This window comes from Siniperca chuatsi, linkage group LG1, assembly GCF_020085105.1.
Source record: "Siniperca chuatsi isolate FFG_IHB_CAS linkage group LG1, ASM2008510v1, whole genome shotgun sequence".
NCBI lineage: Eukaryota > Metazoa > Chordata > Actinopteri > Centrarchiformes > Sinipercidae > Siniperca > Siniperca chuatsi.
Window position 1 is genome coordinate 17,388,567 of NC_058042.1, and position 27,943 is coordinate 17,416,509.

The window sequence follows — 27,943 nt, forward strand, 5'->3', positions numbered from 1 at the left end:
CACTGTCCTCAGCCTGGTGAGCTCACATTAACCATATAGTACAAAGAAGCCATGAATTGCCTCATTTTTGAGCTGAAGTGCTGCATTGATACCATTAATGATGTTACTAGGTTAATGAATGCAGATTTTATTAATGCAATGTCTTTGCAGATCATTTTGGCAATGTGAAAATGTATTATTTTTGACTGAGGTGTCTTGAAATCATTAGCCATTTCAGGTGTGTATTACACAGGGAGAAGCTTTCTATTACCCACTATTACTTCAGTTCACTTTGTCACTAGTATCATAGTGGCAAATGGCCCCTGGACATTAATTTTCTGAATATGCCAGTGAAAAGTTAAGAAGGGAAAATATTTTTTGATTAAAATACACTAGTAAATGACTGACTGCATTAAGTCTGACAGTCTCAATATTCAGACGGCCACATTATTAACAATCTACCTCCATTGTCATTGTTTTTACTATGTGAAAACAAACCCTAAAGACATAAGGAGGAGCTGTGGACAAAGGGTTGTGGCACCAGCCCCCTCTGCCCCTCTGGCTCGCCCTCTCTGACCCCCCCTCACCTCCCAGGCTTCTGGTTGTCCTTCCACCCCCCCGGCTGTGTGTGAAATTCCAGCTGGCTCACTGACAGCCTCGACACCTCAACTGAGCATGGCTGCATTACAGGCCCCATATTGTTTATGATATGGAGCCTGTCATTAATTTGCATTCTTAAGTGGCACAGACATACACATACACACTTACCATGGGATAAGGAGAAACATGTTTTTCCGTTAATTTATACGATACAATGTCACACCCCCAACCCCAGACACACCAACAACACACACACACACACACACACACACACTTATAAATTGCAGTCACATCCCCCTGCTAGAAGGGGATGATAATTGCGGACGGCCAATAAATTACTGCTGCCTCCACATCAATTATAAGCATCACGTCTGGCAATGAGGAAAATGAGATCTTGTGACAAATTTCATGAGGCTTGGCTGCCCAGCAGCCTTTCTTAACATGCTACAGATAGCAATCCCTTATCTAGCCTCTGTAATGGGGAGCTACGGATAGAGAGATGGAGCTGCAGCCATTTAATTAAAAAGCTGGGGGTAGGGGGTGGAGAGGTGTAATTCATTGAAAAGGCACAGGAAGGAGACAAAGCCTTTGTCTCCAATACATATTTTGCTCAATATTGTCACTCATCAGAGGCCAAGCTTGTATCTCCTCTGACAGCAATTCTGGAGATTTTTTCCCGTCTTTGTGCTCATCTCCCCACTATTTTCTTCTCTGTTTTGCTCCCTCTTCTTTCCTTGTTTTTTATATTTCCCAGGAGTCCACTGTTTTCTCCACTGGGACAGCTCCAGCGTTTTTTACGAATGACTGCGGTGGACAGACAGTGGCACTGAATGAAATGGCCCCTGCACCTAATTGTATTCCCACCTGGGGAAGGCAGGCAAGGGCGGAGGCTTCAAGAGCACAGCAATGAGGATTTATGGCAGATGGAGAGATGGCAAAATAAAACACCAAAAGGGATGGCTCTTAAATCTCATTCCCAGTGCAATATTCATTGTAGTTGCAATCGGGTGTGCTGATAGAGCATTGAAAAAACGGCCGCTGTGTTCAAATTATGGCTGTACTCTCTACTAATATTTAACATCATTAGAAAATCATTAGAAAACCATCATAAAACCTGGGATTATGACCAGAGCATTAAACACAATGATTATTCAGTGTGTTCCTTCTCCGCTTTGCCTTGGAAATGAGATTTGCTCTGCTGTGGCTATGTAGGGGAAAAGTAAGAATATTTTTCATAATTACTGTAACATTTGAAAAACATTGGCTTGCATGAATTACTATACCATTATGCAGTTGTGTTTGTGTGCCCAAAAGCAAAGTTTCCAATGAGGCTTTGCATGGGATATCGTTAATGCATTTTCATGGAGGCATCAGCAGGAAGAATGCCAATATTTTACTAAACCTTAACCTTACAAAACTTTACCAGTCATGTGGGTAGCAGATACACACTGATTGATAGCATGCATATAAAAAGGAAATGTAAAATATATTATTTTTGGCTGCATCATCAACACCACAATCAGACTACAGTGTCAAAGGTGGTGGGACATGAGAGGGACAACAACAGCTATGGTTTGGTGTAACCACAAACCATTAACTAAACTTCAATAATGGATATCAACTTCTCAAGGAAAATGTGTAATAAAAGAAATCTAGCAAATCTGGATTTAAGACTGCAAGTAAGAGTGTATATATCTTCTACTGTACTCAGATGTACTACTCTACTTGAAGAAAGGGAGGGCCAATAGTGTCAGAGTTGAGTCTTTACTTTTTGGGATTTCTCGGCAGCCCCATTATCAAAAGCAGCCATCAGCACAAAGATAAAAGATCCTAATGGAGCTGGCCCTGGTAGAGATGAAAGGTGCAGAGATGGCACACTGTTATGAATCTCTAATGCAGCCCATGTTTCTAAGGTAATGACTGACTCTCAGGCCCCTTTCACAGGCTTCCCTGCTTAGGGCCCAGGCGATAAAGGTCTCCTATTCCTTGTCACAAAGTAGTAAGGCAGAAACCCCATGGCCCTTGCTCTTGTTTGGTTGATCCTGAGAAGGTACAAAAACTTTGGAAAAAAAGCATATCTGACAAAAACAGTGGCAAGGTTGAAAATAATACTCTTTGTCATCACTGAATTTGACTTACTACTACTATTGCTACTCCTCAAATGAATGGTAGTCCCTGTGATAGTAATGAGAAGTGGCAGATGGCATCATTTTGGTGAAGCTACAGTATGTTGAAAATAAACATCTCACTATCTTTGTATTACACAGAAGACAGTAAACCTTTTTCATACTTTCAGATGCTGAAGTATGCTTGTTTTACAGTAGGTGAAGACTATGAACAACAAATTCTTTTTGGGTCAGGGTGAGCAGAAGGCTAATGTACGAGCAATTCCTTGTCAAGCTTTTCAGAGCAATTGAACTGACACTTATGAGAACCAATGTTCTTTTGAATGTATTACTTGGCAGATATTCTGGCTTTTGTCCCTTAAACTTTGCCAGCAAAAAATGGTGCCCTTTGAACAACAGGGAGAGGTGAAAATACATAGTGAGAGAAAGAGCAAGTCTTCTCTCCAGTCCCTTTCACAGAACCTAATGGATTGTGAGCACTTAATGCATTAATCAATCAATATCTCTCACTGTACATCAACAACGTGACCAAGTTATGAATGACCTTTGTAACAAAAAAAGGACACTTTAATGCACACAAGATTGCTCCTAGGTTAGTAACTTGGGCCCGTTTTTCATAACGCATGATTACACCTACAGCACAGGGCCATTAACAGTGCACTAAATATACTGAGGTTAGTTGTTATACAATTTGCACATGGATTTGCTGGAGGTAGTGAAAAGACTGTAACCTAGGTCCTACTACAGAGAGGCCTCATTTATTAACCTGCTACCTGCTGTTGATTATAGCACATTCTTCAAGACACATGAATTTAGAAATATTTAACAAGGGTTTGCATCCACTTTCTGCATCATACTTTTTTACCTCTTGTGCATTATAATCCACTATAAGTAGCAGGTTTGGTTACCAAGCAACATAAGAATTGCTCTGGCTTTCTCTGAGAAGACATCATGAAAGGTAAGTAGTAGTATGGCTCAAGCGCTAATTTAAAGATGGTCCCTATAAAAGAATACGAAAAAACTCTCAGTTGAGAGTAGTCATTATGAGTACTGGGGTTAAACTCCAATGGGTGCCCATTGAAAGTCATTTTTAACTTTACACCACTGTCAAGATCTATTCAATAATCAGAGTCAGTGAGATTTGCAGCTGTTTTGTATTGGCTGATAGTGACACATGACAGGAAGAAATAACCTAAAACATAATTGTTCAGTTATCATTTTATGATGCTAGAAAATATGTTTATTTTCATGACTACAAATCGTTCATTACACATTTGCAAGACCTTGTGGCAAGACTGTCTGTGAACTCATGGAGCAATCCATTTTAATAATTTCTCATTAAATGATTGGATTCTTTAAAACTGATAACAAGAATATAAGAATATAAAGATTCTCTTGTCGGGGCAAAAGTGGACTACAGACAAAGCGGAAAAAAGGGTGCCTTTCCTTCTCTATCTTTATCTTTTTAATAGTGTGGATAAGAAAGCAGGACAGGAAGGATTGAGGATGGTGATGGCGATTGTCTACAGGGTAGAAAGAGAGCAAGGTTGAGGTAATCATGATGGGGGGCATGTTTCTGAGTCCCTTCCTGAGCACTGGTGGAGCGTGGAAGTGAAGTGTGGAGACAGAGTGGAACGGACAGGAGCTGACTGCAGAGAGCCAAAGAAAAGAAGAGCCCAGAACAAGAGCACAAACTAATGCTATTGTGGTCAATGCGCAATGGGTCCTGCAAAGTGACTGCAGAGGGGCCTTAAACAAAGAAGGTATTGCCATTTGCTCTCCCCCACCCAATTAGATTCTTTTGCCCAGTTTAACATGACAAAAACAGAGCCAATTTTTCCTAATTCTGGTTGCCATACTGGCCTCTGTGCCACCTTAAATCGAGTAAGCCTCAGAGTGCTGACCTGTCTGTCTGTTAGACTGACAACGACTTGTGACATGGATTCAAACACATCCACTGTGTTCGCCATTCTACATCTCACACACAAATATATGCCCCATCTCAGCTTTCCCAAGTGCTTGAAATATTCAGCATATACATGAGAGGAACTCATTTCCAGAGTATCCCCAGTCATCGGGCACTGCTACGGTTAATACATTTTTTTTTCTACAGATTTTCACTGAAAAATACCTGGATTTTTTTTTAAAGGAACAGACAGATTTTATGTCCCCATGCAACCAAAAGCTGATGTGTTTTCTGCAGCAAAAAGATACTGTTCACTGCAGATTACAGTAAACGAGGTCCTCTTGAGACAATCACAGCACAGAATATGCTTCTGGTAATAGAAAGTGAAGAGAAAAATGGGGTAAAAATACAAATCAGCTGATGATTATGTGCCAGAGTCCCTCAAAGTCATTTAAAAAACAATTAAACTACAGTACATTGTTTGCACTGCAAATTGTACTTTTGTCATTCTATTTCACCTGAGTATTTATATTATTGATTTATTCATCCAATTTTTTAATGTTTTTTTTTATTCTAAATTAACATTCATAAGTTATCAAAGAAATAAATTCCAAAAATATTAAGACCTAGTGTGCTCATATTTTAATAGTTATCTTTTGTGACTAAGTGTTAAAAAATGCTAGCAAGGCTAAATAAGATATATGAAGATATTTATGACATGAAACTACTTGTAGTAATTTCATACTTTGATGGCAACAAATAACAGATGCCGCACTATTATTGACCTGTATGTTTGTAAATCATCCATAAGGTATCATTCATTAACTAAAACTGGCTGCAGTATAACTAGAGGTGGTGGATGTTTATAACTGTCATGGTTCAGCAAAATGTAATTAGAAAACAAATTTATGTTACATAAATATGAAGCTGCTTAACATTTTACATATCTCTCCTTGCATACAACGGTAAGGATTTTAGATGCTGCAAATAAGATTAATGATTCATCAACAACCACAAGCAACTAACAGCATAGTGAAGCTCATGTTCTTTTGAAATAGTTGTTGCTCTCCATAATAAATTCACATTACACACCTGAGTATGGACAAACATCAACATACTCCTTTCAAACTGGCTATTCAAGTGCACATATACTGTATCACTACAATACTACAACTTTAAAAAAACAATGCCATCTGCCTCCTGAGTGGAAACTGGAAAATCTTTTTATAGCAGCACTTGGTCTAACCTAACACAAAAAAGGACCAGAAATCGCACGTCCTTCCCTTTTGACTGTGCAGTGCAGGTGAATTGACTCGATATGCTCTCCTGTATGCTTACTGACCAAGTAGCATGAAAATTGACCTTTTCTTGCTTTCTAAACAGTGGATTATTTATCTTAATGCTTCAAATTGGTCAAGGTGGGTTTTTCTGCTGTTTCCAACTTATTTGCCTTCTCTCTTTTATTGCTATATACAATATGTTTGCAAATTTGGTTTTATGTGAAAAGAAATCTCTAAAATAATGTTAAGGGATCCACATATGCAAAAAAGTAAAAGGCATAAAATCCTTGTAAATTGCAACAGGGTTTAGAAATAACCATTAACCAGTAACCATTTTGAAGACAATGTGTAAAGCAACAGGAAAATCAGAAAACAGACATGATTTTCTTAAAACAGTTACCCTTTGCTTATTATGTAAACAAAAATAAACTTGTTTTGCCCTTACTACAAGTAAAGGGCTCTTTTTCCTGTACTGTTTTCAGTATGTATAAGCAATGTGACGTCTGTTACACATGTGCAAACTTATTTCTTTAGTAACCATGTCTGATTCAGAGAATGCATGTCTTGCAAAAAACAGGCAGTTCTACGGGGATTAAGTAATTAAACAATATTGCTAGAACATAAACATTTCTTGTTGGTATTTGAAATGGATTGATTATGGGTCCAAACCTCCAATATTGCTAACAAAAATGTTTTGTTTTTTTTTGCTAATTGATCAAAAACATATTGTTGTACTAACACTCTTTTTCCCTCTCCAAGGGTGTGGTGGAACTTTATCTCTTCAGGGTGCATTTACAGTGTAAACGCCAGGCTCCTTGTTTATTTTCCCTTACTTAAATATCATCCATCACTATGCTCATCCAAGCTCCTTTGCTCCAAATGGACAATGGGAAGAACATATCCACAGCCAACTTATAAAACAGCAGCAACAGAGCAGCATTTCCAGCCAGACAAAGAGAGACTCTGAGAGATAGGCCATCAATTGGACCAGCGGGGACACCGTAAATCTGAATGAGTCAAACAGTAAGAATGTCCAAGATTGTCACAAAACAAATACTATTGTCTCAGATTTCACTAGGCAGCCAATCACATCTAGTTAAACAGAGTTGAGCTGTGGACTGGACTCCCTCAAAATCGGGACTTCCTTTCTTTAACTAATAGTGCCTTCACAAGATTACTGCTGGTCAGTCAGTAGCCACCACACACCAAAAGACACTGTGTTGTATGTGCTCTGCTCATCAACCACAGTGTTCTTCATAACACTTATCCCGAGATAACCACTGTCTTACTGTGCGTCAGGTTTATGGGATAATTCTCTGGATGAAGGCAGACACAGGCCCCACACCTGAAGGTGCTTTGTAATCAATGGCAGCCTACTGTGGCCTACACTAGTGGTTTCACAATCAAAGTGGTGTGAGAATTTCTGTCTGTCGCTGATACATGGGGGCAAGGGGGACAATATTTGTGGAAACTAGACAAATCCATAATATTTCCCAATATCCATCTGTGGAAAGTTCCCTCTAATGTCACAAACTAGCATTGCCAACATACAGTAGAGCCTCCCTCCCACTCATATTATCCTTTGGTGTTTTCACCAAACTCATCCATTTCTCTTCATCCACCCTCCTCCTCTCACCCTCCTCAGGTGGTGTGTAGTGTACTGTCAAGCACAGCGTGAATCAATGACTGGTGCTCACGCCCACAGGTAAAGGTTAGAGAGGTTCACTGTTCTGCACTTCTCTCATTGCTGCCATCTGCCTGGCTGCTTTTAGTTGATGTGGTTGAGGCACTGGAGGGGACTCCTTTTGCTAATGCACTCAAAACATGGAAGCACGTGTGTGTTTCGTGTGTATCCTGCATGTGTCTGAACATATATTGTCCGTACGGATGTTTTCTTCAAATGAAACAAACACAACATGAATTCGCACATTAAGCAACATACACACGTGTACTTACACACACACCTACACTTACGCACATTCTGTTCACTACTCATGCCTGTCTATCAGAGAGTGGATAATGAATCACAACATCTGTGCTTTCAGCCAGTCTTTGTTTCATCTGCCTTTATTCTAATGGAGCCTTCGGAGTGTGAGGGCAACATGCTGTTGGATGGGGCATCTTTCATTTCACTCTCTGGTTTTTGTTTTGCTGTCAGCAAGGCCGATCGTCTCTGCTGGACCCAGGGTGAACTCATCCATAGCACAGATCATGCCCTTTGATCCACCAGCTCTCTCTGGGGGGCACAAACAGCCTTATTAAAAATGGCTAAATAAAACTTTCCTAGCCTTGACTCGATAGTTCCCAAACTTTACCCTTGCTTCTTCTCTGATGCTGCCTATGGTCAAATTGAGCTGCTAATTCTGACAGTGAGCACTGTTCACCCAATACCAAAACATAGTAACAAATGAAGCAATCTAAGTGTTTAACAATTTATTGGTTCTAGTTCCAAGACTACCTGGCTTACACTTGCACTACAATCAATATCATAGATAAGAACATGCTGGATGTAATATGATAATGTGCACCTTAGGGGGAAGTTCAAGTAAGGCGCATTCAGAAAACTTGTGAAAAAATAAAATTGTATTACTACTTATTATCAGTAAAGAATAGCCAAACAAGACAAAAATGCATCCGCATTGTATTGCAACCACAAGTTATTTTATGAACATTCCATATAAATCACTCATTAAAGAGTAGAAACTATCTCATGGCCCGTCTTAAATTAACTTGTTTCCCCTTCAACTCATGTACCTGTATGGCAGTGACATGACTGCTGCTATAATTAAACCCATCACAACCATAATGTCTTTGTCACCTAATCTATTCTCTCCTCCACTGTCTGTCTGTCTGTAACCACAGACTTCCCGCCCTTAGCCCTGACTGACAGCCCCTGTGGAGGCTGGGGTCACTCCGCTTGACTGACATGAGGGGCAGCAGGACTACTGCATTACCTCCTTCCCCTCTCTCCGAGCTCCTCCTGATCCTGTGATCCAGCACCTCACACCACCGATCGCCACCTCTGCTCCAATATCCACCAGCAAAGCCTCTAGGCCTGAAAATAGAACTCATTAACACGTTTAGTAAGTACAAATGAGATGACTGTCTCCTGATGGACTGTCTATCTTTTGGATCAGCTTTCAAGGAGAGTGTCTGGTAATGACAAGAGAGAGGGAAACCAATATTATAATGTGCTGCCAGTCTCCTCTGAAAATGGGCTTGATGACAGGGAGAGCCTCTCGCGCCCACACACAGCCTGATTCTCAGTGCGGACACCTATGTGTGTGCTCATTTATGGGTATGCGACTTTGCAAAATGAAATCTGCCGCATATTTACACCCACATGACACAACTGACAGTGAAATCACACACAGGGCATAAAACATACACAGCACACAGGATGAGCAATCTCCCCAAATATGGCATTAAAAAGGTTCGTGCCCTAATCTTGAGAGACTTGCTTTTGTTGTTTTAGCATGACTCAACTTGTCCTCATTGAATTTATCACTTTTTTATTGTATCTTTCTTTCTCTATATAAACACTCATCTTTGACATTTATGCTGCCTCTGTTCTCCTTTAAGCCAGATCTATCGGACAGGCTGGCACAGCAGGACTCAGACTTTACCCACCTCCCAGCCTGGGGGCAAAGCTAGCCAGTATTTACAGTATGAGGGTTCAGTCAGGATAGGTAGTAAACATCTGCACAAAAGACATTTTTATTCACAGCTTATCCCAGAATAGAGTGGTGGCTTTCTGGTCAATTTGCTATTACAGGATGAGCCAGCAGAGGAATTCATACCAAGCTTGTCCATAAAGAAGGGGGCACAGGGAAAGAAAAGACTTGCTTGTGTTAGTTAGAGCAGCAGGGCCATATGAATGCTGATACACAACTGGAAAATCCATAAAGCCATCATTTTGTCTTTTTAATAAACGTCTAGTCTTTTGTAATATTTTCAAAATGAAAAGTAATGTATTTATGAATTTCCTGGCACGTTCTGTGGACAGCAAACAATTTCCTATGCTGCCTCTATGCCCTTCGGACAGGGATTAGAAGGCAGGCGACTGACAGAGGCCTGACTGAGCTGTGGGCCCTCTGGGGCCCTACTCATCCAGGCCTGCACAGTCTCCATCCTCATATCCACTCTGCATCACCAGGGCAATAACAGTCTTTATTAAAAGCGCATTGCAGCAGTGTCTGTCTATACAACTCATTTTCAGATTGGCCATAATGTGGCATCTAGAAAGGGTCTGGTGGTTAGGGGCTACAATATCCTGTTCCTGGAAAGGTTTACTTTGCATTTTAACAAGCATGAATAAAGGAGGACATTCCAGAAATGGCTACCGTCTGTTTTGCTCTTGCCCGTGGGGAGCAAAAGCTCAGACTATGGCCCTTGCATGCCATCAGAGCGTGGCCTGGCTCACCTCTGATTTTACCTGGCTTTAACAGCTTTAGCTTAGCCACTGGACATGCAGATAGCTAGAGTATGATAGCAGGGGAGAGTAAAGCCCTGTTAATATATTGCAAGAAAGCAGTTAGAAGCAGAGGATGAGACAAAAAGATGAAGGCATGGTTCAATATAATGCATATTAGATATTAGGTATAGTAATTTTAACAGACTGGATGCTGTCTGCCACTGTTGAATCTCAATGTGAGCTGCAATGTGTTGTGTAAATCCTAAAATATCAGTGACTTTTCTCTATTTGCTTTATTAGTGCATTTTTCCATGTCACAGCCCATTTTCCAGCTTTTTCAGAGCACCTCAAGAATTATGCATGAAGCAGAGAGGGAGAGGAAGGGATGTGGGGAGGGAAGAGAAATGCCTCTGTTGTCAGGACAGGCCTAACTATTAGGTGTGTGACCCTGAAAGCGCACCCCTTTTAGTGAAACAAGCAATGGATTTCATATCGGATACCAGTATTATGCAGTAATTTGTATACATCCTATCGTCTCATTTCCATTTAATAAGCACACAGCTCGCCTGCCCAGTTTCTCAAACTGGTCATTAAAAGTAACACTGATCTTAACTGGAGGCTTAAGTTCTACTTATAAGCTCTCACGGTGTTGCGGATGAAACAACTGCAGAGTCAAAGTAAGATAACCCCTCCCCAAACCAGTCTTCGCCCTTGAATACCCAGGCCTCTATGTCTACACAGACGGGAGACAATGACTGGTGGCTGCCCAGGCGGCTCCAGCCTTCTCCTTCCCAGCCTCCTAGGCTCACAGACAGGGATTTCCTCCTGCGATGAGACCAAGCCGTCACAGCCCAGTGATCAAGGGCCTGCCATCTGTGACTGAGGCAGATTTACAGCAGGAGCTAATCCACACTGTCAGCCACGTTTGTTCTCCATCTCTGACTCCTCCATACACATACATATAAACACACACACGTACGCCACCACTGAAAAATACAAATATTTTACCCTTATAAAATGTTCTCTCTCTCTCTCTCTCTCCCCCCCCCCCCCTCTCTCTCTCTCTCACACACACAACAAAGCAAACATTTCTTGTAGAAGGGCATCCACCCCGTCAGTGCAATTTAACTTTGCCCTTTTTGAAGGCACAACCTCATTCTGTTCTATGCTAAAAAAAATATCTTTAGTCGATTAAATGTTAAGAAATGAGAAACCTCAATGTGTCATTGAGTTATATGCCCTGGTGAACATCATTCATACGAAATAGGGTCATCATATGCTAAAGTGTCGCACTAGCTCTCACACGCAAGCTCCCCAAACTCGTTTTCCCCATTTCTTTTACATCAGTTCCTCACTGTTTTTCCATATATTGGTCTCTCTCATACACATAAAACCCAATGATTTACATTGACAGCAGTCACCATTAACCCCTACACTTGACATCAACATGGCACTAGTTTTTACCTTTTCTCTGTAATCACTAAACTAAAATATATTATGTCCTCATGCTGTCAAACCAACTGTCCTCACAAGTGAATGCTTTATGGGAGTTTTAACATTTCCCTCTCGCCTTCTCTGTCACATGCATGCCTCTTTTCTATTTTTTGGGTCTACCTGCCACCTGGTAATGAGCTGCTATCCTTAAAACTAGAGGCTAGCACTGGTGCATTGGTTCAAGTCAGTGCTGAGATGTATTCAGTGATCTCTGCACACAGGGCAGCTGTGTGGGGCTGGGGTCCCTCTGAGGCCACCTTTGTTTCCCCACAGATAAAGGGTTAAAGAAGACAAATGGAGGCGGGGCCACAGAGCAACATGCCTAAGCAGCACATTTTTAGTACGAGCAAGAATTAAAACAATGCAAGCATTTTATCCTTAGTCTAATTGGAAAGAAACCTAATTTCTGCTGCCCTTGCTCTCCTCGGACATCCAGCCCAGAGGAGATATGCGGCATCAAATCCCTACAGTCAGTGTTTGCTGCATCCTCATAAGGAGCATTATGCGTAGTTGTTAAGTGTAAAACACACCAGATCATGCATGAGCTAGCCTATAGTAATTTAATTCCAATGCTGTCGTAGAAAGGTATCAGTTGACTAACACGTAGAGATCATGACTCAAAGACATTATTACTTAAAATGGAGGGATTCTGGGGATTTTTTATGTAAGAATAACGTCATGCTACCATTTCATACCACTTCTCTGTGTAATGTTGTTGTGTGTTTCATGATAATTGTGAGCTTTTTGGGTAAAAAGCAGGCTTCATACATATGTTTTGGGAAAAATCCCAGGCAGGCTACAAGCCCAGCACCTAGCCAGCAGAGAACCACTCACAGGATCACAGAACAGCAGCAGGAGAGGGAATTACTGTCTAGGTGACCCAGAAATCCAGAAGTAACTTTGTTTTAACAAGCCAGGGAACGTTCCACCACTTTAGCAACTATGCCTCAACCACAAAAAAGAGCCCTGTGCCACAGATGAGCTAGCGAAGAGGAAATTAAATATTACACTGGGAGGGAATGGTTCAGCCCTAGTGGAGGGGTGGGGCTACAGGGTGGACCGGCACAGCTGATGCTGTTGTAACAAGGCATTTAGGGTGTGAAATGGTAGAAGTGAGAAGTGTGGAGTCAGCAGTTAATAATTACAGACAGAGAGGTATGATCATTATTGAGGTTAGTATGATCAAGATGTTTTTTTGTTTTTTTTTTTGTTTTGTTTTTTACACACTTCATTTAATTTAACACACTTAAAACAGAAACAAATGGAGGTAGTGTTTCGTTGAAAACAATGACTAATATCTAAATAATAATAGGTCATAATCACTGTTCTTGCGTTTATATGGTTATCTGCCTGCAGCTCATTGTAAAAGAGCAGAATGAATTTTCTCTATGAAGGCTTATAATTAGTAAAACAAACCAAAAAATAGGGTTAGGGTTAACAGTAACAGTAAAGCAGTCCCCAAATTACAAGGGAAACAAGAAAAGGCATTAATACAAATCCCAACAATCAAGCATCATCATCAAAACACACAATCAGACTATAAAAGACATTCAATCTAAAGTTCACTGACAAATCAAAGTTTAAAAGAAAAAAAAGAGATTGATAAACACAGCATCTGCTAAAACATTTATTTGAAAACAGCATAACAACTCCTCCCGTCTGAACACAAAAAGTAAATTCCCAACCCCCAGCCCTTTTAACCTAAATGGCCCTTCCTCTTGCCTTTGCATGTTCACTTGTCCACTGTACTGTAGTCATTAACATATTTGGAGTGCAGCGAGCAGAAAGCTTAATTGTCCCTAATTGCTCAGCTAAATATGTTCTCTAATGATTTGCTTCAGATCTGTGACTGCCTTTTGCGCAATTTCCCGGCCACTGGCTTCATTATCCCTGCCTCCTTGGAACAAAGCGTCTTCACAGGCTGGCCTTTTTTTCTCCTGCGTAACACAGACAGCAAGTATGTGTGCAAGGGAAGTAATGGTTCCCTCTAGGAGGGACACACAATAGAGCCCCTTTGTCAGGGCACAGGAGTTAAAGTGATTGGAAAACCAAATCTCTGCCAAGAAAGAGTGTTAATTGACCACAGCTCAGTCCTCCTAATCAGTCCATAATAAATGAGCAGTCAAGGCACTTTGTTTCAGTCATGCTACTGTTGTCGTAGCTGTATCTGTTTTTTGGTGTTCTTGTTGTTGCAGCTGCTGCTGTTGTTCGGCTCCTCCTTCTCTGGCCTTAATGCTTTGTCTCAATATGTATTTAATGGCTGAAAAGGACAGCTCCCATTAACAGGGACCTCTATTTTTACTAGTGAAGGCAGGCTTTGCAGGAATATTTTATGTAAATGATATGGACCTAAATCATATCACTATCAAAAATACATTTTAAGAATAAAGTTACATTGTTCGAATCAAATTAAGAGACATAACTCCCAGTAATGGTGTCTCTGAATGTCTCTATTTAGTTAGAATTTCACTCAGCTCTGTCAATGTAAAATCATACTGTAATGTTCTGTTCTTGCTATCAAAAAATAGTTATGTACATTTGAGTTTAATAATTTTTCATTCAACCTTTTTAGAATTAAACCAACAAAACCAACATGACTAAAGAAAAGTAGTCCATATAATTAGTCCTAATTCTGTGGGGAGGTAAATGTAAAGAAAGAAAGTACCAAATGGTGACCACAAATTTTGACAACTCAGGCATACAAAGTGTCTCAGTGAAGCGGATGGATGTGTGTTTATGTGTACAAGAGACAGAGGGGCATAGGTAGAGAGATCAAGACAGACACACATAAAGAGACACTAAAACGTGGCCACAGGGGCAGGTTCTGACCTGTATCTGAAGAAGGGCATTTGCGAATGGTGAAGATGGAGCTAAGGTCCTCGTCCTCCTCTGGCAGGCCCTTCTGTAAGCGCTGAAGCTTCCTGAGGCTCTCACTGCGCTGGTGCTTCATGGAGCGCACATGCTGGATCAGGTTGAGCTTGGCCTTGGTCGAGTAGTTACACAGCACACAATGGTAGTAGCAGGCATCACCCTCCACGGCGTTTTCGTGCTGCTGCAGGTGCTGTGGGAGGGGATGGAGAGAGAGAGAGAGAGAGAGAGAGAGAGAGAGAGAGAGAGAGAGAGAGAGAGAGAGAGAGAGAAATAACGGAACACAGAGAAAGAAAGAGAGGGAAAGAGAGAGAAAGAGGTTATTGTAGATGGCAGATAGCTGGCTAGGCACCACCGACTCACTTTCACTCAAACAGTTGGCAAATGAACAAATCAATTCCCAATCACAGCCCTGTTGTTTAACATCCAGACCTCTTCCACTTCAGGACAACTGTTTGGACTGCGCACTTTGTCTGCGTGAGTGTCTGTATCAGTGGGCTAACAGGACAGGAGAGAGCCTGGGAAGCACGCAAATCTCAGGGGCCCAAGGGCGGGCAGGAATCGCATCAGCCACCCTTCAGAAGCCGTGGGTCTACAGCCTCACAGACGGAAGGGAGCATTGATCCCCTTCACTCAACAGAAGCCTCCCGTCTCTGAAAAGGAAACTCCAAACATCTGCTTGTTTCACGCATGGGATACTAAATATTGATCATGGTGAGTTAAATCCTCGCTCTCTCATAGAGGAAGAGAGGCAAAGTCAGCCGGTGGTGAGGCAGGAGGGGGATTTAGTACATTCTGAGAGAAACTGGAACATTCCACAACAGGAGGACAACCTTCAAGAGGACAGGAAATCAGCACTAGTATTGACCTGTCAATCCCAGAACTTTCTCCAAGCCTCAACAGCAGGCCTAGTCCAGCCTTCAGCCCACCCTCCGTAGTGTCACAACATGCCTAACACCCCGTAGTGACACCATACCACCACAACCTCTTGTCACACCACAGAGCTCCAGTCTAATTACCTCCTGCATGGCTCAATCAATGATGCAAGGCCAACACAATATGGCTTGGCCTGGTGTGAGCAACAGAGATATTGACCACTATCCTAAAGCATCACACTGATTGTTTCTGCATGTTTACAATAAAAGTCCCAGACTCGGTATGGCCACTTGTGTCATGCCTGTCATGTGCTGCTCCTAATATCAAACTCTGGAGTCTTGCTGTGGATTTCTGTGGCTACAATCAATGTCAATCACCAAAAGTTCTTTCTACTCTATTCTTCTTGCCCCACATGTCTCCTGTGAAGCATACTGAGAGAACAAAAAAAGTAATTATATATTATAATATGTTGTTTTTAAAAATATTTTGGATGAATAGAGATGCTTTAAAAGCTTTTAATACACACATTTGAAATGGTGATGACAATTGTTTAACTAGGGCCAAAATAAGGAGGAAACACTATTGAATATGTCTAATAGTAAATTAATGCTCTAAGCCATAACATCTGTATTTTCTAACCAGGTAAAATGATGAATATTATTAACCTGCGGTAAGACAAAGCTAATTACTCAAATCATTAACACTGCTGAAAGCTTGTGATTGTAATTAAAGTTGGGTCTACTTACTATTTTCGAGGTTTAATTACCAATTCTGCATTTAGTAGTAGGAGTATAAACGTCCCTGCGTTTATTTACCTCATACATCAGGCTTACACTTAGATGAAGGTTCAGAAAACTGAACCATTCATCAAGAAGAAACTGAATTGTCCTGTCCTGCACTGGATGGCCTGTTTGGCTAGCTGGAAAATGTAAAAGCAAAGGAAACATTAGACATTTAACCACATTACATCTAAATCAGGTGTTGACAGCCTGGTGAAAAAATTCATAACAATATTATGCTTCCCTAAAATGTTCTTGTCCCTTCCTCCTAATGTTTAATTTTCTGGCAATATTGTAATATTGCTATGGGGTTTTCTGAGCTATTGTGTTTCATTCTCTTTGGTTTCATATTTCTCCCTTCTACACCTAAAATGTGCATTAAGACACCGCTTCCAGGAAAAGGAATAGGAGTTTTTCCCCCTCCTTTTTGTGAGCCCCACAGCTCTGTGTAATAGAGTTATTAGGTGATTGTAAAAGGCTCTGTGTCTCTGTGTGCTCTCCTTTCGCCTTATTTTAAGCCATCCATGATGTCATGAATAGGTGTTGCTGAATATTGTGGGAGCCCTACTCCTTTTCCTCTGTGCACAAATACTGCATCAGAACTAAGGTAGAGAGAAACCTGAGAGACAGATTCAGTTATAGATAACACCAAATCCATCAGGCAAACTGCTTTTAGTCATAGCAGAAGTCTTGAATTAAAAAAAGAGTTCTTGCCGCAAATGACTCAAGGCTCCAAAAATCTACAAGAAGACAAGTTTAAAAAAAACGACAGCACCTGACCGAAACTTCAAAGCTAGTCTCAGGAGGTAGAAAAAAATCCTGGGAGTTTTATAGCTTCCCATAAAAAGCACAGGGTTTATATAGGAGTGAACCTGAGACCGCCTGCCCCAGAATCAGCCATAATTCACTATAAACCTGACTGGCCAGGAAGATGGTCTCAGCAGGGCCAAAACTGGCCTGCCCCAGTGCTTGTAGCTCTGTCTACAATGTCAAATGGTTACACCTGTAAACCACCACTTTCACCATATCTGCTGGCCATGACCCAAGGCAGTCTGGGGCATTTTAGAGTCAGTGAACGAGCTAAGAGATCAAACCAATGAGTGATCAGTGAGGTGGCCCCTGCTCATTAAGTATTCCAGGAAGGACTAAGGCAAAATGATACCATAGTGCCTAGAAAAACAGTATAGCTTGGCCTTATGAGAATAAAAACCCTCTGATCATCACACACACCAGCTTTCTCTAACATGGTTTCTCACTGGATTCCGTAGCAATTATACATGTGAGAGACTTCTAGGATCATATCTATGAGCCCAAACACAGTATGGACACAGTACACTCACAGTCCATCAACCTCTCTGGTTCACACACACATGCATGCCTACAAACTCTGAATGTGAAACATAATAATGCATGAGACAGGGCCTATGTCTGTTTCCTATGAACCTGCAATGAAGCCCCTAGTTGATAAATCACCTCCAACTGGAGTGCAGGAATTTGGCGGCTTAATGAAAAAGTCATGTTGAGCAGGGAGGAGTTGGCTGGCCTGGCTCTGGGGTTTTTAAGCGCCCTATCGAGGCCCCAACAGGAGGGGAGCTGTGGAGCATAATGGGGGGAAGCTGGCTGGGTCAGTGGCATGGATTCAATACCACTGAACTGTCTGGGAATTTATTTATAGCAGTCTTATAGGAGATTCAGCTGAACAAGTATAAATGTGTGACCGCCTAGAATACAGTGATGTACTCAGTTGGGCATGGGAGACATGCTGTGTGTGAATGTACTGTATGTGTGGTCTGATTTAACAGATATGATCACATTGATTGTAGGTGCCTTAAATGTGTCTTAAAAGACTTCAGTCATATCGTAGTTTTAGTGCAGTGTTTTAAAAGACAGATGCAAGTCCTTTGCAGTTTGCTACTGTAAAAACGGAGGTTAGTTAGATGACCCTGAATGATACTTAACTACCTTTATTGTTTTATAGAATTTAAAAGATGTTCTAAATCACATTTAACACGATAGATCATCTTCAATTTGTTTTTTCCGCTGAAAGGTCCAGTTCTAAGCTTTATTTTATACTGTGGTGGTTTTCATAGTTTAAAAATGCAATCATGGTTTTTCAAGCCTCTCTCTTCCATGGAGCACCTTATCTCTTTCTGTGGAGGCTGAAGCAGTGCTCTGTGCTTTTTCAGGTAAAGAGGGACAGGGGTGGTGTGGGCACCACCCCATCCTCTCTCTCACAACTCTACAGTGCACCTTGCCCTCTGAGTGGGCAATGCATGCCTGTATCAGTTTCACCACCCACCCAGAGCACTGCATACATCTGCATTTCCATCCACTTAAATGCAAAGTAAAAGTGCACCTTTAACACAAAACAGTGTGGTTGCTGAGAGAGTCCAACTAACACAAGATAGAGGTGGGTATTACTGGAAGGGTGGAAGGGAGACAGAGAGCCGGTAATTCCAAAGAATGGCTCCCAATGGAGCCGTATAATACAGCATGTACACACAACAAACACATACCAAAGTATAGACAAAAAGAACATCAGAAATGTACACACACAAACATGCACACATGCACATACAGACTCTCACACGCAGCCACATACCATTATGATCATACCCTAATTTCCACCATTAAATTTGGCAGTGCTGTTAATACAAAATTAATGCATTAAAACAGATGACTATCTGTGAGCTAAATAGCTATCAATTCTAAGAGAGCTGCCAAATTCCCTCTGTGAGAGAGCCAGTGAGTATCTGCCTGGATATTGCTTTGTAATTTTCTGCCTGATTCTCGGCACTAAAAGCTGGTGTCTGTGTGTGCACGCGCATACGAGGACTTCTTTGTAGGCTTACAGGGGTTAGAATTCACACCTGACACAATGCAATGCACTGCAATAGAGCAGACCGGTCTCCTTATATGACTGAGAAGATTTTATCCTCTAAAATCACAGAGGTAGGAGTTAGGTTTGCTTTATCACCTAAAAAGAAAATGTACAAACTAGTTACTGGCTTGAGACGTGTTAGAATAAGTCAACCAGCACCTTTGTTATTCAAACATAGTGATGTCATGGCAGCAATTATAACCAATGAGGTAACTATATTTCACTCTGAAGAGAGACAATGTAATGTGCCTGTTGCGCTGAAAAACACACTGTGGCCAAAGGGAGAAGAAAACACCCTTGTGTGACTGAAGTATCACTGTATGACAACTGTGGCCATCATATGCATGTACTGTAGAGTATATGTTACTATCCTTCTATCCTACTATCCTTTGCATGCAAATTGCATCCAAAAGAAAAAATCTGAAAAGGTAGTTAACCAATTGCTGCCTAATTCTGGAGATTATAAATCAGGATTAAGTTACAATTAAACCTGATTATTTTAATGATGAGGATTAAGTTTGGGGTTAGTGTCTAGAGAATGAAAATATTTTAATGCAATGACCCCTTTCTTCCCAGCAGCAGTGTTTTTGTACATGTGCAGAGATTTGTTGGGGACTTGATTCTCATAAATCTGCACTCTGGGATTCCCCTGGAACGTCAGCATGTTATTTAGGAAAGCAAAGCGGAGTGAATGGAGTCAGTGAGTGCTTGCAGTTTGGCCTGTGATTCCCTGTCTGCCAGCAGCACGAACAACAGCTCCAACCACAGAGGCCCCACTGGGTGCCAAGTGCGGTAGCTGCTTTGAATTAGCCACTGCAAGCTGCAACATGCCTAAAAGTTAGGTTGTGGCTTAAGGGGACTGTGTATTCCAGTCCCAAACTGCCTACCTACTGCTTGCTGAACCTCATCCCCACCCTTGTCCTTTCTTCTCCTTTACTCTTCCTAATTCCTACCACCCCTCCACCGCATCCTGTCCCTCTGTCTCAAAGCCCATAATGTGCTAAGTTGCTTCCTCTACTGCCTTGCAATAGAAATGATCCATCACAACCGGTGAATAAAAACAGGCTGCATATTTGTCTCTGGGAGGGAAGAGAGAAACAAAACGGACCTCTGTGTCGTAAGGGAGGGCAGTGAGGTAAAGATGGATTGCTGTAGGTGTCCTTGGAGAGGATGACTTAACATAGACCTATGAAACAAAGTAGCCTGGGAGGGGTCATAGAGACACTTAACGACAATACAGCTACTGGTGCTCCACACCCACCACTCTTACTTCCTTTAACATTAAATAAAGCAATAATTATTGAATTCCGTTTGAATGAGTAAGATGCTAGAAAGTAAACAATGGGAACATAATTGCAGAGGGAAGGCAATCAATGCAGACAGTCATTTGGGCCATGTTGATTGTGTAGGCTGCTGTATGTGCTCTGTGTGTGTGCATGAGTGCAAATGTGTGCACATTTGTGTAGCCGTTGCAAATCTAAGGTGAGCTAAGGGGTGTATGTGCTGTGACAAGGAGCTGAGTAATACACTCTCCCATACGCACGCACGTAATCCCTCCTTCAATAATGACCTAGGGCTCTAAACAATAGCTCTCAATCAGCTGATCAATGTGTCCACATAATTCATGTGTGAGTCACTGTCTTTGAAAGGGGAGGAGGAGGATAAGCAAGCGGGCGGTAGAGAGATCAATGCCCTGTGTGGTGATAACGAGCCTGGGCCTATGCCCACAGGAGCCCCACACTGGCGTCCAGGGTCTCTCTCATTAAGAACATTTGGATAAGCATGGCTATACATACATAATGTTCACATCTAATCGTAGCCTGATAAACACATTTCCCCCTTCTTAATGAGCTCGGTGCTGCATTTGTGACACACAGCGATGACTCCAAAACAGGCAGGAAATGATGTCAATCCACAAATAAGAGAGTAAAGCAAATTAACAGCAAGCTGTTGGCCTCCCTTTTCAGTAGCTAATTAACAGCTTAACCTCCTGGTGCTTTTATGAAAGCCATGCTGGGAGGAGCTTGCCAAAATTGCAGTACAATAAGTCTGCCTGCAGGAGGCAAGAGCAGGGTGGAGCCATGGGGGTACCCAAACAACTGTTACAGCCACTTGATGACATGTGTACTGGCAAGGTACCATCTGGAAACTGAATGGGGCAAATCAGGACTTGCCCTGGACATTCTCTTCATTACCTACAGTACCGTGTCAACATCACAACCCTCCATTCTGGACAGCAGTGACAATAATTACTGGGGCTGGGGAAGAACATGTTTTGATTTTCATTTTAGCAAAATAGGAGGCACACAGCAGGCTGAGATGTTCAGATTATGAATTTGAATAATAGTTCATTGAATCAGTGTTTTACTAACACTCTTATTACAATAATAACTCCTGACATTAGGGAGGAAAAGAACAGGTTTTATGTTGTAACAAATCTTTTGGCTGTGATAGTGCTGGTAAGAAAACAGATAATGCAAAACAGGATTATCTATCTCTGTGGAAAAAACACACCTGCTTTCACTTCAAATTCTCAATACTCCACCCCAGCATCTGAGCATTCTTCAAGTAGACGCAAATATGAATACATCCAGAGGCCACTAATATTACCATAAAAACCACTCCCTGTCTTCTGGCTAAGAAATTGGGCCGACATCTAGCGTGACAAGTCTTGTACTGCTGTGCTTTGCACTATGGATTGCGTGTTTAAGTATACAGCTTTTTAAAATGCTTCATGTGAGGGGTTAATGTTTGCAATGCAAACCACCGCAATACCTGATAATGTTACGGACACCTACAGCTATCAGTCAAACAGAATCCTTTTGTACATCTATGACTTCAGCGTGATTTAGAGGAAAATCTCAGGAATGTATGAAAGGCACCGCACAGGTTTTATACGCAGAGCTATATAGGGCTGTTAATGGAAGTGTGTGTGCATACTAGATAAGAACAAGATGACTGACTACCTAGATCTGGACTCGGCTGTACTGTAGGTCACTGATGTGTTTGTAGGGTAAAGGCAGACGCAGCCCTGCACCCACACAGCTGACAAGAGTCTCCAACACCTCACTGCCTCTCATTTGTCACTTGCCAGCCAGACAATGGCAGCATGGCCTTGTGGAGACTCTGCAAATGTGGGCAGTAAAAACCTTCTTAGATGGAGACGAAGGATGAAAAAGAGTTTGGAGAAGGCGGAGGTGATTGAGCCCTATAATAGTGAGGTAGATGGTGGTGGTGGTGGTGGTGGTGGTGGGGGGGTTAAGATACAGGCAAACACCACTTGTAATGATTAATGCGGTCAGTGAGAATTAAATTCAGAGCAGGAACATTACCCAAACACAATTAGTCCTCGAGAACAAACATCATACTATGCCGTGAATGCAGATTCATTGCCATATCATTGTGAGGGAGTAGCCATCAGTAGTTGAAGGACTCTGGAGGTAAAACTTAACATGTCTGACGTAGCCTTCTAGAGAGTTAATGTTACAATTATGTGTCGCCTTCCACCTTGTTGGTTACTGTGACCCAGAAAAAGCCCTTAAATGTGTGCACAGCAGTAGGGGTGACCAAAAGCCATGCCTACTGAACTGCAGGTCTGTCCACGCTCTTACTTCTAAGCCTATTGTCATTAGCTGATCTCCTGTTCCACCTTTCGCTGACGTAACGGCAGAGAGGAGACACAGAATACAGTCTCCTCAGGCTTGTATTATCTAGCTTTCACCACTGGCGTTCTCAGTTTGGTAGTGTAAATATTTCATTACCACATAATTGGTTGCTGCTTCAGGCTACGCAATAAAGCTGTGATAGCTGTAACACTGTCTGTATCCTGTATCCTTTTTTATGTAAAATTCATAGAAATGTGTTTTGGGGAGAGGTTGTTTGAGCTCTCATAAGGGGAAATGTTTAATTGTTCATGCACTGCCCTCGCACAAGCTTGCTAGAGACACCAGCTAATTAAGAACAGTGATGATGTGCTCAGCCAGTGTCAATATTTAACCCAGTCTTACACAGTTATCTTTATTAGCAGCATTGCACTGACAAAAGGAGCAACATGGCCTTTGAGAGATCCTCTTCTTAAAATGAAAATTAATGGGGTGGAGTGGGGTTGAGTGGAGGTGAATATACAGAGTAGGTCTATATGTGGGCTTATTTGCATGGAACATGAAGTACCTTGTTGGAATGAAACTGCTGTTGAGGGTTCTTCAAGCAATTCATACACCAAACACCCACCAGTTTCACGTGTAAACTCTTCCATGGGCAACTAAAAAGCTACACACACTACACACATCCTCTGAACCTTCCTGCTCATTCTTCAGTAACAAGCCTTTAAGCTTTTACCTTTTGAATTAAAACCCCATAAAATGCAGAAGATACAGTTGTTGTCCCCCCCTCAAAAGGACCAAATTTTGATTATTTTTTTCTTTCCTAAGACCCATTGTAGCCTTTGACCTATGCCCAAAGGAAGGTAATGCACTTGTGTTGAAAAATGGTGGTCTGTGCAGTGCCCGCCTCTGTCCCATGACCATGACCAACTCTATCACTAATACATACAGTATGTGCCTTGCTAACACATATTTCTTTACGGGTACATTCTGTTGGGCCTGCTCATTAGCTGAAGGAAAAAAAACAAACATAAGAAATAAAAAGAAAAAAGAAACAAAAGTGCTCATTGATCGGGGTGATCAATTGAGGATCAATAACCTAAACCCTCATCATTCCCAGTGCAGCATAATTGCAGCTGAGATATAGTTGTCATCACTAAAAATCAAACACAGACCAGACTAATTGGAAGAGGCCTATTGCTTTGGTCATGCTGGCAAAAAGCTTTACAAAGCCCCAGAAAGACTTGTGATGGTCATTGGAGCCTCCCAGAATAACTGCTCATGCCATTAGCAAGTGTCATCATAGAGGTCATTGTGCTGGCTGCCCATTTGGGGACATTTAATACAGGGCATAGCAAGCTACCACACAAGAGTGCTTTGTATCCCTTTGCATCTACTGTAACTGTGCACTTAAGTTATAAGATCACATTAAGCCCCAATTTTATAGGACAACTTGTGATTTTAATCTAATGTTTTGGAGGAATGTCCTTATTAGACAATTTGTTGCTGACCTCTGTGTTAAGCAGTGGTCAGAAAAAAAGATATCATTTTCCACTCCAGTAGTTGAGCACTGTAAAGAGGCTTAGAGAGCTGGTAAAGCAAAGAGGCGTGCCTGATTTAATAGATATTTCACAGGCTGGCATCGCAGCCAAGCTGCCCTTACTGGCTACACCATATACACTGCTCAATCGTGCAAAAAATCTCAAACTATACTTCAAAGCCTACCACTTTTCCCCTTCCTGTTTATTGATTACATTGAGCTCTTGTTCAGTAATTGTGCAGTAAATCAAGCATGGTGAGCACTAATCTCAACCCCGGGAGGAAAGTGTTAAAGGTAAAACCTGCTGAAAAGTGCATAATTACGGTGTTGTGTTCAGCCAGGAGAGAGGATAAACTCCCTCTCACATTTCTCACTCACTGCTTGTCTGCGCAACCAGAGGCAGCAGGGAGAGGGGTTGGCAGAAGAGCAACGGGAAGTGTATACAGTTTCTAACCACCTCTCACTCCCTCCCTTACTCTTTCAATCCTTCTCCCTCTCAATGCATTCCCAACCAAAGCGCCGGGGGCGCCATGCTTGTAAAGAAACCACAGCCTTTTGAGTGCCTCTTGTATTTACAAACGGAGGCATGTTGGAATCAAAGGCATTACCACATGACATAACACATTAAACAGTTGGCAGATTGAGAATTTATAGACTGAATAGATAGTGAGTGGGGTAAACAGGAATAGTGCCATTGTTGGATCAGTTTAGCTAGCTATACTTTGTATGAGAGCCAAACTTACCTAAACCAGAGTACAGGATAGGAGTCAACTGCAGCAGCTCCCTCCTTTTCCTTGCTTTGCCTTCCCTCTTAACACACAGCTCAGGCTATACTCCAGGTGGAGACAGCTATCACTTTCCCATCAACTTCCTGTTCCTCTTGTCTCTCCGCCCCCCTTTTCTCTCCGCTCTCTCACTCCCAGCTGCACAACTTGGTTTTCTGTGCCATGTTTGAAGAAATACAAAGCTATATCTTTTCCCCGATCTTCTGAAGCACTAAAATCTGCAGTTAAGAGATTTTTTTTCTCTCCTCATTCCTCCTTCTCTTATCCTCCTCCCCCAACACTTTCCCCATGTTGCTGTTCTGCCTAATCTCACCTCAGTTTTTATTTCACCCTCATCAGCAGGGACCTAAAAATAAATGATAAATGGAATATGATATTTTAAAGTCTTATCTCTTATCTGTTCTTACAGGGGAATAATAGGGTAGTTAATCCTGCAGATCCTACTCAAATTGATTAATCAGCACATGCGGACAATCAAATAAATGATTAATATTCCCCAGTCCTGTGGTCGGACAGTTACCCCTGAAACCATCAGTAATAATTCAGTAACCCTTCCCAGACCACAGGCTGCAGCTAGTCAGCCTCACTCAGCATCAGTCCTCTGATGTTTAGCAGGACTTTGAACTCCCCGCACAGAAACTCAGAAACACCAAAAGTAAGACAATCTGCAGTCAACTCTCCCTCAAGCCCTCCTACAATGCCTGCCTACCTGATCAAATTCACACACCTTATACAATATATACAACAGAATTTAGGGAGGACAGCAAGATATAGGACAAGTGATTCATCTAACTGCTGTAAAAGATAGCAGCATACCCTCATACTACTGTGGGAGGCTGTAGAAACAGATCTGGATTCTCTATCCCATTGGCTGTACAGATATTCTATACATACAGTAAAAAAAAAAAAAAACATTCTCAAATCATTGCTATATAATACAGAGACCAATTATAATAATTTACCATGCAGTTGTACAAAAAACCTGAACTCATGTGTTATGTAAGTGCAAGGTGAAGTGCCTAAAAAAATAATGCCAATGTGTTCCCACAGCTAGAGAACCAGATGTCTCCAGGCACTCACACACAGATGGACTGACAGAGAGACAGGCTGTTTAGCAGCAACTCTCCCAGGCCTCACCACACTGAGCACACCCTGTCCTGCTGGTGTACAAAGGGGGGGAATCTCCATTGAAAAAGGCCTTCTTTTCTCTCCCATTAGCCGTGTTATTCTCCCTCCCACAGAGGTCAGCGGACAGCCATCTTCATGGCGCTCCTCTGCATCTGCCAGCTATAACTATTCTTAATCAGGGAGAGGGCCAGAGGCAGAGGAGAGCACCTCTTGCTCACCCACATTTGCACCCAGGCCGGGAACGAATGGTGGGAGCTGGTGTAGGATGGGAGATATATGTGTATATGTGTGTGTGTATGATTGGGTGGGCACGAGGTAAACACTGCTTGTAGGTGTGGAATGTCTGCTCTGCTCTTAGTAGGGTTGGAGTGCTATAGCTGAGGATGTGTGTGTCCAGATCTGCCAGTGCTCGGACACAAAGCTAGTACTCAAAACCAACAAACATACACATTCATACAGTATACACTCACTGTCTCACTCCACCCTAATCCCTTCTCGCTGCCGTACAGGAGGCTTGGCCTTTGTGTTGCGTCTGGCCAGCTGATTGCCTGAATCAGCATGTGCAGCTGTCTACTGTGACGAACACTACTCTACTACTACCAGGACACAGTGACTCTTCACAGCCTTTCTATGTTTTAGTATGGCTGCTTGGCATTACTACAGCCATTTAAAATCCACCTAAGAAGCCACTGACCCCGGGGGAGTTTACACAGGCTGAGAGCAGGTTGAGTTTTAGCTATAACACATATTGATGGCCTTTAACTAGTGTTTGAGAACCTTGGAGGGTAGTGCAATAAGAACTAGACTCACAACTGGGGGAAGACCAAGCTCTTAAGTGTGAGTGGCCATTCAGTACTCTTGCCAATATGCCTTGTGATATATTGCTTTGTCTTTAATAGGTATGAGCATGGTGTGTAGGACACTGTCGTGAAAAAGCCCCAGTTTTATATAAGCGTTACAGTTCACTTTGATCTCATCTCTTGCTCCATTGTTTATAAATCAGCCACACAAATATTTATGAGCGGAACAAGGAAAATGGCTGGTCTGGTTTGTATCTCTGCCCTCCTACCCTCCCTGCTGCGTTCCCTCCCTCTCCCTGTGGCTGATGTGTGGATGAGGCCACCACAGACGCAGAGTGAGTGCATAGGCCCCAGGCCACATCCATCATATCTGTTCTGTCTCTGGCTATTGTGCGGCCCCAGAGAAGGCTAACCTAACCAAACCAAGTAACAGAAAAGACAGCACATTTAGTACGAATAAAAGAGAAAACTATAAAGAAAAATAAATGTATGCTGGTCACTGGTTTAACTTGAATGATGTATAATAGGTGAACTAGAACACAATCAAGAACAAACCCATGCACGTCAATGTGAGTATATGCCCCACACATACACACACACACTCACACACACATGCATTTGTGTCCCTGACTAATCCATCAGTAGTTCATCAGTAAGAAAGATCAATTAATTAATGCAGCCATGTTCAATACATATTGCCTCTGCCTTCCTTTTAGCTCACCTATCTGTTTTTCTGCCTACAACACACACAATGGGACAGGCCCAGAGCTTCTGGATCCTTTAATTGCTCCCCCCAGCCCTGACCTCTGAACCAGATCACTCTGATATACAGCATCTCTATTAAATTGGGAAGTAGGTAAATATTCTTCTAATGACCCTCAGTTC

General features: G+C 42.0%; 1 protein-coding gene across 6 annotated transcripts in view; it reads right to left on the reverse strand.

Moving 5' to 3' along the window:
* Positions 1-27,943, reverse strand: part of zfhx3b (zinc finger homeobox 3b) — a 296,238-nt gene that overhangs the window by 46,157 nt on the left and 222,138 nt on the right. For all 6 annotated transcript variants that reach the window (XM_044200100.1, XM_044200181.1, XM_044200261.1 and 3 more), the window contains one exon: positions 14,629-14,860. In XM_044200100.1, the coding sequence (XP_044056035.1) occupies positions 14,629-14,860 (232 nt within the window). The remainder of the gene's footprint in view (positions 1-14,628; positions 14,861-27,943) is intronic.